Source organism: Centruroides vittatus, unplaced genomic scaffold (genome assembly GCF_030686945.1).
Source record: "Centruroides vittatus isolate TY-2023 unplaced genomic scaffold, ASM3068694v2 contig_1218, whole genome shotgun sequence".
Lineage (NCBI taxonomy): Eukaryota > Metazoa > Arthropoda > Arachnida > Scorpiones > Buthidae > Centruroides > Centruroides vittatus.
The window spans coordinates 728,207-743,430 of NW_027120780.1; the positions used below are offsets into that span (position 1 = coordinate 728,207).

The 15,224-nt window shown below is 29.1% G+C and overlaps 1 protein-coding gene across 1 annotated transcript in view; it reads right to left on the minus strand.

The window, feature by feature from the left end:
• Window positions 1-15,224, minus strand: part of LOC136987429 (NPC intracellular cholesterol transporter 1-like) — a 74,779-nt gene that overhangs the window by 21,096 nt on the left and 38,459 nt on the right. Inside the window, exons 9-13 of the mRNA XM_067285167.1 lie at window positions 11,737-11,864; window positions 10,413-10,553; window positions 5,340-5,429; window positions 1,361-1,551; window positions 458-576 (exon numbers count right to left, since the gene is read on the minus strand). Coding sequence (XP_067141268.1) covers window positions 458-576; window positions 1,361-1,551; window positions 5,340-5,429; window positions 10,413-10,553; window positions 11,737-11,864 — 669 coding nt within the window. The remainder of the gene's footprint in view (window positions 1-457; window positions 577-1,360; window positions 1,552-5,339; window positions 5,430-10,412; window positions 10,554-11,736; window positions 11,865-15,224) is intronic.

Consider the following 15,224-nt stretch of genomic DNA (forward strand, 5'->3'; position numbering starts at 1 on the left):
AAGATGTCCATTTAATATGGAAGAAAACAATTGTTTTCATTATAATTTCTCATATTTTGCTTGTTATTGGTGTCTTCATAGGTTTATTAAGAGCAATTGTTTATAACAAACATTTACAACAATCTACATAAAACAGAATTTCAAAAATAATAATTTAGTACAAAATATTAAAATATAATTATGCATGACATTAACAATTGTCAAGAGAAATTTTAATTACACATACTATATTTTCATAGTTTAGTTTTTAAAAATATCAGTTTAAAAACTAAAATTTCAGTTTTAATGTCATTGTTCAGAATTTTAGTTAATTTATTTAAATTCAAATGAAAAGTTAAATTTTAATGCTAAAAACAATAAAATTACTTTTTTTTAGATTGTAGAAATTAAACTGAAAAACAACAAATTTTTATATACTCAAAAAATGTTATTAATTAAATATGGAAGTATAAATTACCTTCTCCTTTAATAGATGGACAATATGTTTTGTTAGGATACTCAAAGCAACATGATTTACTTTGAAGAAAATCAAAATAAGTATCTAACCAACTCACAGGACGAAATGCAACGTATGTCCTAATAAATAAAGAAAATAAATTATTTAAAATAGACTTGCCATTAGACAAAGTATAAAAATATTTTTAAAATTTATTATAATACAAATCTAAAAAAACTAAGCAATTCCAGAACAAAATTCACTTCTAAATACCTTTTCTTCTAAACTATTACAGAAATGAAGTAAAAAAAATCTGACCATGGATATTAATGATTTATATGTAAATTTTAAAAAAATATTTGTTTAGTAATTTATAAATATCTAAAATTTAGAATTTTACAAAGAAAAAAAATATTCAAAGTGAAGTAAATTTTTTATGACAATAAATTGTCTAAAAATATGAGGATGACAATTTTTAACTTAAATATTTAACATTATTTAACCTACATAATATATATTGTTTAGAGACTAATTCAATTATAATCTAAACGATTTGTATTGAATCTGTTAAACAATTCTAAATGAGGCAGATGTACAGATTTGAAGTTTTAGAGTTCTGTTTATCATCAGCTGAATTGTAAGTATCACCACTTAAACTAAATGCATAATACTGCAGTTTTTTAAATCTGATAATATATTTTTATATTATTGCAATATTAAGCAGAGTTATTTTTAAACATAAAATTTTAAAAATTTAAACAATAATTAAAATTTAATTTCATTTTATTAGAGTGATTAAATAAAATTAAGAATTTATTAAACAGAATAACAATGAAAAATATAAATAAGCTAATCATTTAATTCTCAAAATAATGCTAGATTTTTCATCATCAGGATTTATATAGATAGGTATAAATTACTTACCGATTACTTCTGTCTGCCATCCACTTTAACTGGGCCATGATTGAATCATCATCACATCCTTGGCTAGCACATATTTTATTTTGAGCATCTTTGTCTGAGTAATTGTATCCACCAGTAATTACAAAAAATACAGGAGGACCAACTGACAAAAACTGATTCAAATATTCAAAATACCTGAGCATATATGAATCCTAGAAATTTACAAAAAACTTTATTACTACTTTTAACAATTATTATATATATGTGTATAGGGTTAAATTCTTTGTGGAAAAATCTTCCAATCTTTCCAACAAATTCAATATTAATTTGAATAATCTTATCTTAAACTTAAGTTTAATGAAAGATGAAGTAGCTACTACTGTTGATTTTGAAGGCATGTTCAGTATCCCTTTCAAACTGGATCTGTGCATGCATACAACATCAACACTGCATAGCTGTATGTCTAAACATAAAACAGAAATGTAACACCTGATAAGGGATGCAAGTTACACACACAAAATTTTGCACCCAAAATGCATAGTGAATAAAGAATAACGAAGGTAACACTCAGAAGTTTTTGTCTCTGATGAAATGCAGTCCAGAAAAAAAACATCAGTTAATTTCTTTGGGTTTAACCTATGAAGTCTAAGTATTTCTTCAAAAAAATTGATGAAAGAATTGATTTGATTTTCAGTTTCAATTTGGCTGTAAAGGTTAGAGTGTTAATTATTATTTTTAATAATTTTTATTTAATTTTGCCTGCACTTTTTAATCCTTAATTAAAATTTTTTAAATTAATTGCAATTCTCTTTTCTTTTGTGACATAACTATAGAAATTGTTTTAGTGTTGTTTCATACAAAAGATAATTAAGTTTAAATTTATTTTAATTTTTTAGTAATTTCATTAATTTTTGTTTTATAAATTTGCCTGCTTTTTAAAAATTTTAATTATAAGTGAGTTAACATTGATTGAACTATCAGGCTATCTAGTTTCAAATCAAGGCCGACAGTCAGCAAAAATATTTAAGTGGCAGCAAAATGGTTTAAAATGTAAACAATTATATTTTAATTGAAAAATATTACATAAAATTATTTTTTAATATTTAGTATATTTACTGTATTTAGTATGATAAAACTACTCTCATTATAATTATGAAAGTTTTTGTTACGATTCACAGATGATGCTGTAATACGTTAAATTTTCAAATATGATTTCTGCAATTCTGAGTAAAAATACTTGTTTACGCTAAGTTTAATGCTGAGTTTTACAAACTGATTTTTCAAGATGAATCAATGTAGACACTCGTGGTTCGAGTAAATGAATTCAATAATTGGTTAACTCATAATGATGATATTTGTTCAGTTCATTGCATCATTTGCCAAACCACATTAAAAATATCACAAAGTTACATCATTTACAAGACATGCCTATTGCAAGAAGCATGAAAAAAGTGCATCTGCTCATTTATCTTCCCCTCCCCGGTCATTGCTTCAGCCAACAAAGAAGTTTCCAAAGATCACAACCCTACATGATGTGATGGGACAGTTCTTTGAGTAAAAGAAAATTAGCTGTAATTTCTTTGGGGTAGTGTTGCAATATTAACTTTATCTGAAATGAGATTACAAATTTATTTTGTATTACACAATAAAAACGTGAATCCATATATAAAATAGAGAATTTTCACATTTCTTTTGAAAGATTAATTTTGGATTTCCCAATTGTTTTCCATTCTTAAGCTTGATGTTTAATTAATTAATGAATGGACCATGCTTGTAATGTAAATTGTTAATTTTTTAAAATTAAAATAAGCTTTAGAATGTATTCAAAAGAATTGGAATCTGGAGTTTTCGGCAGAATCAGAATCGGGAGAAATTTTGATATCATTCATCACTAATAAAAAAGTCAGCAAAATACACGATACTAGATCATTTACATATGTAATCCCATTTGGTACACAGTTAATAAAACATGAGAGACATACCAGAGGAACAAAAAATGAGTTTACGTACTTCCATCATAAATAGATAACACAGGAATGGAATATGGTATACATTGAATATACAGAAATTTTGCACAGAGAATTAAACAAAAAATATGACCCAAATAGAAACAGAAACACTAACATAAGCAAGTTTTGCCAATGTGAAAGATGCATGAACTCTTTGGGATAATGCAAAGATGTTGAGTATTTCTTCACCTTCCAAATGATGATCAAACAAATCTTAGTTACTTTAATATATTACTATAATATATTACTTAGTTATTACTCTTACATTCTAGAAGAAAGTTCAGTTTAGCCCTTGCTTTGGTTAAGGCCAACGTTAATTTCTTGTAAGTTCTAGCCGGCATAGCTATCTATTGAAAACAATCTTCACCTGTCAGTACCGGTACTGACAGGTGAAGATTGTTTTTATTACTTAGTTACTTTAATATATTACTAATATGTACTTAGTCACTTTATATTTTAAATTGTGGTAAATAAACAAATTCAAACAAGCAAAAATCATTTCATTAATCTAAAAATACATTAAAAAATAAATTAATATGCCTCAATGTCCTTAACAAGATAAAATTATAACATTAAAAAATACAGGGTGACAATAATTAACCCGTACAAAGTTTGTAGCAATGCTGCACCTGAACTTTTTTACTGTCACCAATTTACATACTATTGTTTAATTCTCCATGATTTCCTGCCCGTGTAGATGTACTTTCGATGTAATAAGGGTTAGTTCTTTATTTTTTTAATGGTGTCGAACAAATGTTGTGCAATGTTGGAGCTATTCCGGCAAGGAAAGCATCAATGTGAAATTGTTCGTCTGCTCGGTGTTCCAAAAATGACAGTCTCAGATGCAGTTCGGCGATTCAAGGAGCTTGGCCACAATGGTGACCGTCCCGGACGTGGAAGAAAGCGCACTGTCAACACGTCTAGGAACCGCAAGATCATCACAAAGCGAGTTGACTGACATGCGAAGGTCTCCATGAGAAAAATTGCTCGTGAGATCAGAATCAATCGCGAATCGGTGCGGTTAATGGCGAAAAAGGAACTCATACTCAAGCCCTACAAGTTCCAAAAGGTTCAGCTCCTCACCAATGAAAACAAGTGCGTGAGACTCCAAAGATCCCGTTAACTCAAGCGTCGGGCCGCAGGTCGACAATGGGAGTGCATTCTCTTCACAGACGAAAAACTTTTCTCCGTACAACCATCAAAACGACAGGAACTGGTCCGTGGGGGCTCCTGGACGCTCAGCCGTCATCGAACATCACAAAATCCAATGTCAGTCATGGTTTGGGGCGGAATTTGTGCGAGCGGCAAGACACCCCTTGTTTTCGTCGATCAAGGGGCCAAAATCAATCAAGATATGTACCACCGTGACATTCTCGAGGCTGTGGTACTTCTGTGGGCTCAGCAGCATTTTGGCAGTGCGAAATGGACGTTTCAGCAGGACTCGGCACCGACACACAGGGCAAAGAAGACTCAGGAGTGTGCAAGGCTCATTTTCCCGATTTCATCTCGTCTGCGGAATGGCCACCGTACTCGCCGAATCTGAACCCAATGGACTACAGTGTGTGGTCCATTTTGGAGGCCAGGGCCTGTTCTAAGCGCCATGAAAGTTTGGAGTCGCTGAAGCAATCCTTGCGCTGGGAGTGAGACAAACTGTCTCCAGAAGAGCGCGGCCCATCGCTGAGAATTTCAAAACGCATTTGGGGCTCTGCATCAAAGCAAAAGAAGGCCACTTTGAAACTGGCTGAATATCTGATTAATACGTAAAGTATTGTCACTGTTATATGCTGTTGTTTTGCTAATTTTCATTTCTTTAATAAATTTATGATACAAAAAACTTGTACGGGTTAATTATTGTCACCCTGTAATTCAATAATTAATTTAAACTATTAAATAATTTAACAATTTTTTAAAAATTTGTTTCAAAAATAATTTGTATTTTGTTTTACAAATTATCATCATTTAATTTAACATTTATATTAATACATATTTACCTCTGGCATGGAAAGTTCTTGATCAAATCCAATATCTAGTTTATCAATCACAGCAAGTGAGGAACATAGCCAAGCCAAAAATGATATCAACTGTAAAAAAACAACAGGGAAAATGTTAGTACACTTTTCACTCTGAATGAAACTTAAGTATCAATTTTTTTGATTCCAAGACAACCATTTTAATTTTCACAAAATAAAAAAAAAGCATCTTACAATTAATGGTGACTTACATCCACAATCTTAAAATGATGAACAGTCATCATGAGTAGATCACAAAGTCACAAAAATGCCTTATTAGTGCATATACCATTAAAACATTTCTGGCTATATTACTTAAATCAGTTCAGATGAGCTTTGCAAGTAAAAACATTTAAAATGATAGTTTCAAGATGACATTATGCTGTATTAAAATTTAATCATTATTGTGTATGTAGATGAGCAAAGAAAGAGCTGCTGAACAATATTCAATTTATACTATTTAACATATTTTTTTAACTTCGTGTTACTTAAAAAAAATTTATTTATTTAAAAATAGTGTTAACATTATGTACTCATTTTTGTACTCCGGTTCCTGTATCCACAGACACCTTTATGATTTTTCATGTTGTAGAAAAATTTTTTAAATAAGCAGAAAAATTTTCTACACTTTAATCAACTACTAAACTGTTTCTAATTAAAATGTTCTTTAAGGAATTGTTGTTTTGAATTTTTGAAAGATCAGTTTTGAAAAGCAAGATTTTTAACTGATTAAATTATTAATTAGAAAAATCATCATCTAAGACTGTCTTCAAAAGGGGAGAAAACAGCAACTTTTTAAAATTTTTTTATTCATTAATAAATACTGTAATCTGTTACAACAATTATAAATTTATTAAATTTAATAAGAGATGGCACCTAATGCCTATCTCTGATGCTAAATTACTTAGTATGTAATTAAATTATCCTTTAATAAAATAATATTTTATAAAATTCAAGACATTAAAAAATTTAATCTAAAAATAATTTTTTTTTGTTACACAATTAAAATTATTAAAATTCAAAAATAAAACGGTACAGTTTAAATTATAAATTTATAATTTTTTGCACTTTGTTTTAATTTTTAGACTAGTTCATCTGCCATTAAATTAAGAATGTAAGGAGTAAATGCAAAAAGGTTCAAAAAGAATACCAGGTGATCATAACACTAGGAAACAAATTAAAACTTCTCTTGCCTCCAGAGTAAAATTATCTGCCTTGTAAAAAACAGGTGTGGTGAATGCCAAAATGACCTTAAAAATGCTCTGTCACACAAGGTTTAGTTGTTACAGGTATATTTCGGCAAGTAAGAAAATACATATAATTAATATACTGTGCATAAAGCAGACATCACTTAAATGAATGGTGGAATCATTGAACAACAAAATTAACAATGTATTATTTATCAAAAATCACAATATAAGTATAAAAAATAATGAGGCAAAAAATACATATGTATATTTGAAATGTCAAAAATGCTTTCCTTTCAATGTCTTTTATATTCACTGTTTCTTTCTCATTTGAAAGTCCAGCAATAATTTCCCAATATTGGGGAGAAGTCCATCATCCCTGGTAATGGTATTCAATTTTAGAAATATCCTGATGGAGAACTGTCCAGTTCATTGCTCACATCACCCAAGTTCTCATTTTGACATATTTGTCAAGATGAGGATGGAGAAAATGAATCTTTAAAGGCATATGGCAAGCCATTTTTTTGTAATACCTCAGTAGCTTTGACACTAGAAAATCATAGTTCTCGTCTATTTCTCAGAAATCTACTCACCATTGACTGCTTTAAATGAATGCCAAGTAGCTAATTTGACAGGTTTTTAAGTCTTTAAGGAGTTCTTATTTCAGGTCCTATAAAGATTCTAAAGATTTTGCTGTTGTAAGATTTGGGAAAACTCCATAAAGGTAAATGAATCCACTTTATCTTTTTCCAAGGTTTCAATAAAGTTTAGAAAAAAAAAAAATCTTTGGGTCTACTAGTGGCACATATTTTGCATTTCTTTCTCCAGGTATATATTATTCTCTTTTCCCAATCTTTAACATTATGCAATATTCTGAATTTTTTAGATAAAATATTCTAAAAAATTAATAGAAAATCTTTTAAAACTTAATATAATAATTTGAAATTTTTATCAAAGTTACACATCAAAGAGAACAAGGAACAAATGTTTCCTGTATTGACAGTCAGTTCCTGAGAGAGATCTTTATCTCCCATGACTAAAGGGCTGACTAAACCAAAAAGACTCATGACACCCAGTCAGATGATCTTAATTCTTAATCTCTATTAGAGGAGAAAAATAGTATAGATAGAGGATATGCGCCAAACTCCATGCACAGCAAAGCACATCATTGTATCCTCCATAATGTAAAACTAGTGCCATACTTCATCAGATTGATAACATTTCTGTATTCTGGGCAGAAGTTCAATCACATTATAAATGAGGTAATATATTTAGATTTGTAAACTCTCTCTCTTATCTCCCATATTAGAAATTATTATATTGTTAATGCTCTCTAAGTTAGATGGAATATTTAGTTATTTTATTTGTAACTTCTTTATTTTTATATTATTAAATTTTGTTATTCCTTTGTTAACTAAATGTCATTGGTTTCGTTCATGACAAGACATCCTATCTCTTACTCACATGTCTCCCCACTCATCAGTTTATTAGCCCTCCTTTTAATGATAGAAATTTATAAATCGTGAGTTAAACTACAATTAGAAACAATAGTTTAACTGGTATCAGGAATCCTGATGGGAGACAAGATTATACGATCATACGTCTCCACTTTTAATGCCATCCTTCGATGCAGAGGGCTAGTCCAACAGATTAGTAGCTGATTAAGTGGTATAAGTTACAACTGCACTCCATCCCCTCCAATTATGTTTGTTTCCCAACTGTTCCACAGACACAGAAAGCAGAAATTTTTCATAAACATTCCTTGCAACCCCTTAAAAAATGCAGGGGCTTGGAAATCTTAGCCATTTTAATTATTTAAAATTGGTACAGATTATCCATCAACAACTGTGCTATTTTTCAAATAATATAAAAATTTTCCCCATTAGAAAGTTTTTTGTGGGCAACAGAATCTGCTTTATTTTAATGTGTTTGTATACTTTAAATTATTTTCTTAAAATTGAAAATATGTAAAACAGTTGCATTATGGAGCATTTTGAGGATCATTTCACATTCTACATCCTAAAATACTTTAGAAACAATCATTAACTTAACAGGGGCAAAATCATTTTTCTTAGTGTAATTAAAGTTTTCTTATTCAGAGGACATTGTAGTTTCAATCAACAAGACAATTATTGATACCAAAATTTGTGTACATGCTATTCAAAAAATGTAGAAAAGGATTTTGGAAAAAAAAAAAATTTTTAGTTCCAAAGTTGTCTGCTACACATACTGTAGAGATTGCTTAGTGATGTAGGGAATGTTGTTCAATGTGTTTGTTCCTCATCATTTAGGTATAAAAATTTGATAATGTAGTAGTGTGTTCAACAGCTGACTATGACATTTCACTCCAGCAATATTTTGAAACTTTTCAATTGCATCATTGCCACCTAACGGTATATGTTAAAACTATATGAACATGGAAAACTTGAATAATACATAAAAAAAATTTTTTTTCAGCTAAATCTGGCTGAGAAAAATTGCATTATTTATAGTGTGTTTGTTGTACTGTACATTTAATTCATAAAAAGACAAATTAAAGTTATATTATTTGTTGTTTAAATATTTTTTCTAGAAATGTCTATTACTAGTAGATTCTTACATACAGATATTTGTCAGCTAGCAATTGTGAAATACTTGTAAATTAATCTTAAACAGTGCATTATTAAGTTAATAATATCAGTAATCATCTAAATTCTAGAAAAAAATATCCAAATCTGATAAAATATGGATTCTAAATTTATACATATTTCATAAGAAAAAAAAATTATCATTTACAACAGTAAGCCCCTTTTTGAGCAATCTAGCAAATAAGCCAGAGTGCATGTTATTAGTCTACATTTCAGTTCATAATTAGATTTCTACCCTTAAAAGCATTTACTTGAACCAAAACTATAAATTAGTACCTAACTTATTACGAAACAAATTCTGAAAATTATGGAAGAAGTCTTTAAACAGTAGTTACAATAATTTCATTTTATATATGAGCCAAAAGTTTTTTGAAAATTTATACTTAAATTTTTCCTCAAAATGCTACAGTTTTAAATCATTCTTAGCTTAATAAACCATTGTACATAACTGCAGTTTATGGAAAAATTTTCTGTCAAATGCATTTTTCTTCTTTATCTCTAATGTATTTGAAGTGAATTTTTCAACACAATACTTTTTCCAATGGAAATTATGAAACAAATTTCAAAAAAGTCTAACTCAAGCTCAGATGGTATTTTTTGTCAATTTTATGTTAAATCATCATTCTTCTTTTTTATCACTTTTTTTAAGTCTAATTCCTTGCTGAATTTCTAATTTCTATACAATGGTTATATTTTTATTTTATGTTTACCTTTTAAATAATTAGAAAGTAATTAAACGAACTGTTTTACTAGTTAAATATGTTAAGATATTTGAATTTTGTATAATTAATATTATTTTACACCCCACAGTAATCCTTTTCCTTATCAACATTCTTGTATTCATCACCATCAAATTATTATTAACTTCACTAAAATCCAAAATATTAGAAATTTAGAATGAAATATTCTGTCATTGACTATATATTATTATTCATTTCAGCCAAACAGTTGATTCTTTACCTCTAACTTAATTCACTATATTTATAACTCATATTTACTTTTTTGAATAAACTCATTAAAAATCTTTAAAATGAAATTTCCAAATTTTTTTGATATATGATTAATTTCATGATATATCAATATATCATATACACTGAATGAGCATTGAAGAACAATTAAATTTCATTTTTTTCCCTTGAATTATTCACAAAATCTTTATTTCCCCTTTTGCTTTAAGATCTAAACCCAATTTATTTGATTAAATTTTAAAAAATTACTTGTAAATATTTTTTAATACTTACTACAAGTACTTTTACTTCTGTCCTCATTAATAAAGGTGCATAGAAGTTCTTGAAACATTTGTATAGTAAACCTTTAGATATAAGCAAATTTTTCTCTTTTTTTGAAGACTGTATACACCAACAGACATCATACCTATTATTCTACAAAAATATAAAAACAGATTTTAATTGTTAACTGAAAATTGTTAAATATACAAAATAAGCAAATTCATAACTGAAAGCCAGCAAATTCATAATTTTATTTCTTTTAAAAAATTTTTTTGATGTTATTTAATTAGTTAATGAACTATCAATACACCTTCTGTTGCTGAGAAATGTTTATTAAACAAAACACAAACATTTTTAGTCTAAAACAATAGGCCATCTTCAGACGTAACTAAAACAAAAATTTAATGAGTTATATTATCATAGGATATAAAAAGTCTTGTGTGATTTTTGACTTTTTCTAACTTAAGAAAAATTTATCTGAAAGCAATGTTTTACAATTGTGGAAGAAAGCAAGACACATATCTTGAAGGGCAGAACAACTGATATCTTCAACAACTGTTCAATGGCTGATGCACATTTTCATCAAATAAAGGAAAACATATTTTAAATTAAATAAATGGTTAAAAATTGCAGTCTGGCATTATGACAGTCACAATAAATAATTGTTTGTTATAATTTAACATTCTCTTAGTCTTTTTTAGTTAAAAAAAGTTTGTCAATTGTTTCCAAACTTCTTCAATATTTCTATTAATATAACTATTAAAATCACTTATGGACAGTTTTTGTTCCACACCTGGATTAATTACAGTTTTCTTTTATACTTAGCAACAGTTTACTTTATCACCTTTCTTCTTCCTACATCATCTATGAAGAATTTTAATTCTAACAAATTAAAACTCTTATCTTTTCTCCAGCATTGAAAACACGTGAGAAGCCTGAAAACACAATGTACATCACTAAGAAATGTTTTCCAATTGCTCTATTAAAAACAGAAGCAGTCCTTGGTGATGTTGGAAGACACACTCCTTACAAGTTTGTTTTGTTTTAAATGCTACATGTTCTATGAATATAATATAAAATATTGTTAGTTTCTGGTAACTTCACAATATCAGAGAGATGCTATGTTGTGTCTTCAAGATGTTCAAAAATCCAACCCTTAATCTTTTAATTTATCCAGTATGCAAAATTGGATAGTTAACAAAAATTATTACTTTATTGTACATTGTATATTAGATTCAATGGATTTCAACAGAAACACAAAAACTGTAATGATTATAAGTTTCTAATATCAAAATTAAATCCAATTAACAATGTAATGAAAGTTTCTATATCTTACCTCCTGTCGATATGAATCTAGTGTGAATAATCCAAGAAAACAAGTCATCTGAAGAAAGAAATTTATTAATAATGCAACACCAGCATATAAGGCAAATAATTTCACAGCAGGCATATCTGTAACAGCACCTAATTAAAAAAAAGTTTATTGAAATCAGTTTTTTTTAAATAGCTTTTCTGAAATAATTAAATACTAATTTATCTCACAAATCTCAAAAAAATATAACACTGAACAAATTAAATTAGATTCAAAAGCATTATATATGTTACCGGCCAAACTAGTTTGTCCTAGGCTGAACTGATTTAGAATTATTATTCAAGTATATTAATGGTTAAAATAAAATTAAAAGGCAAACAAATTAGATGAACAATATTTATTCAAACATAGTCTTAATAATAAAAAAAAGGGCTTAATGTTACCCTAGGTATTAAAGGTGGCAGCTCGTCTCAGATTCCAGCAATCAGAAGACAGAGAACAGTGGGGATGCATGTTCTAACATAACCTATTCTAATAAATTACCATAATTATTACCAACAAAATTATTAGAATAGGTTAGGTTAGGTTAGAACGTGCGTATGTACAGACGGAAACACAAAAGAAACAATGAAAAATACAGAGAGTTAGTTAGACTCATAAGAAAGAAATGCAGGAATGCAAAAGAGAAATGGATGTCCGATAAATGTAAAGAAATAGAACTGTTACAAGAAAAGTATGACACATTCAACACACACAAAAAAGTAAAAGAGATGACAAACCGGTACAGAAAACAACCTGGATCAATTCTTAAAGATGAGAATAACAACATAGTCATAGGTGTCGAAGAAACTGCAATGATGGAAAAAATATATTGAAAAACTTTTTGATGACAGAAGACCCGACAATCCACCACCTACAACTGATATTAACGAAGAAATTCCTGAAATAACAAAACAGGAGGTTGTTTGTACCATAAATATGCAAAAGAATGGCAAAGCTACAGGACATGACAGGATTCATTCTGAAGTTCTGAAAGCTATAGCAGAACAAGAGGGTACAGGGTTGAAATTACTAACAGAATTCTTCAATACCATTTATAAATCTGGTAGAATACCTAGAGATTGGCTAAAGTCCACCTTCATTCCTATACCCAAAAAGATAGGTTCTTCTCGGTGTGATGACTACCATTTGATAAGTCTAATGTCTCATGTGCTTGAAATCTTTTTAAAAATCATTCATAGATATATATATATAGGAAATGTGAACTAGATATTGATGAAACACAGTTTGGATTTCATAATGAGCTTGGTACACAAGAGGCACTTTTTTTGCTTAAACATATTAGTTCAAAGATGCAGGGATATGAACGCCAATGTTTATGCCTGCTTTATAGACTATCGTAAAGCTTTTGACTGTGTAAATCACCAAAAGATGATGGAGATCTTAACATCAATTGGCATTGACAAAGGCAGTCTGCGTGTCGTCAGCAAACTGTATTGGCATCAAACAGCAAAGATCAGACTTGAAAAAAACTTCTGAAACCATGTTAATTAAGAGAGGAGTGCACCAAGGTTGTGTGCTATCCTCCTTCTCTTTAATATATACTCAAAGGCTATATTCAAGGAAGCGTTGGAAGACAGTGATTGTGGGATCGAGTTAAATGGCAAATTAACTAACAACATTAGATACGCGGATGACGCAGTGATTATGGCAAATAGTCCGGAAGAATTACAACTGATGAACCGTATTGTCAAGTACAGTGAACTGCATGGTCTCTTTATGAATTTTACCAAAACTAAACTTCTTGTGTTCTCAAAAACAAGAAAAAATGCAAATCTTGTCATTCACAGGAACACTATCAAGCAGGTATCATCTCTCAAATACATTGGCACAATAATAAACGAACAATGTGACCAGTGTAAAGAAATAAGAGCAAGGATTGAACAAGCCAGAACATCGTTTATGAATATGAAAATTTTTTTTATTAGATCCGATTTGAGTTTATGTCTGAGGATTCGAATGTTAAGGTGCTACATCTTCTCTGTCCTGCGGTATGGATGCGAAAGTTGAACTCTAGACCCCCAAACTGAGAAGAAAATTGAAGCTTTCGAAATGTATTTGTACAGACCAATACTTTGAATCTCATGGGCTGAAGTCCTGAACTGCTTGAACAAACAAACAGAACTCCTGCTGACCATCAAGATCAGGAAAACACAATACATTGGTCATATAATGAGAGGAGAGAAATGTCAAATACTTAGACTAATATTAGAGGGAAAAATACAAGGAAAAAGGTCTGTTGGGAGGCCAAAGAATCATTAGTTGAAAGACATCACAAGGTGGTTCGGGAGAACATCTATGGAGATATTCCGAGCTGCTACATCAAGGACAACATTAGCTATATGGATCGCCTACCTTTGACAGGAGATGGCACATTAAGAAGAAGAGTATATATATAAATTTATATATTTATGAATGTAAATATAAACAAGTACTCTTGAATTAAATATGTTTTTACTACTTGTAATATTTTTAATACATGCCACTAACATCAGTTTTGTTTTAAACTCTGGAAAAGAGCAGCTGAAACTGTGGAATTGATGAGACAAGTATATGAAAATAATTGCTTATCTCCTGCATAGATATTCAAAGTGATATGGAAATTATTAAAGATTAAGCTAGGCTTGGGTGTTCAATTTTCTGTTCATAATGAGAAACTCATTTTAAAAGTGAGAGAATGGGTACAAAATCATTATGTGACCGTGAGAATGATGGGAGATGAATTTGGTGCTAACAGAATGACAATTTGTCAAATCTTAGTGGAAGATTTGTGCGAAAAAAAAAGTTACTTCCGAGTTTGTACTACATTCATTGTCAAAGACTTGTGTGTTCAGTACACAAAAAGACAGTCTTCAAACTGCTCTTAGAAATAAAATTTTCTTAAATTTGAATGTTATGGAGTATGAAACTTGGTATTTTTGTTATGATCCCATAACCAAATGTCAAAATGTTAAATAGAAGTCACTAGCTTAATAAAAAACAAACTGTCTTCAAAAGTCAAAAATGAAGCCAACGCTGGTGTGTTTCAACAAACATATTTACAAGGTGCACAGGTTGTATCTGAGGTTTATTTTATCATGAGATGAATGGCTAACCTGGAATACACCTGTACTCAAATATATAGATTGTGACAATGGTGTGTGTACTGTACTACTTGTTGCTTGTTTCCACTTCATCAAAAGAAGTTTTCCAATTTTTGGATGTTATAAATATATTAATATTCATCTTTCTAAAAAGATCACACAGATGATAAATACTACTGAATTTTTGAAATTATATTTTATTGCAATTCAAAAAAGGAACAAAAATTTCTGATCATTAAATATTCCCTCATTTATATGGTTTAAAAAAACATTAATTTGTACTGTTAAAGTAAAAAAAAAAATATAAAGTTCTATAATTTAAAAACTATACCATGATTTTGTTTCATTTTGTAAAGATTTGATTAATAA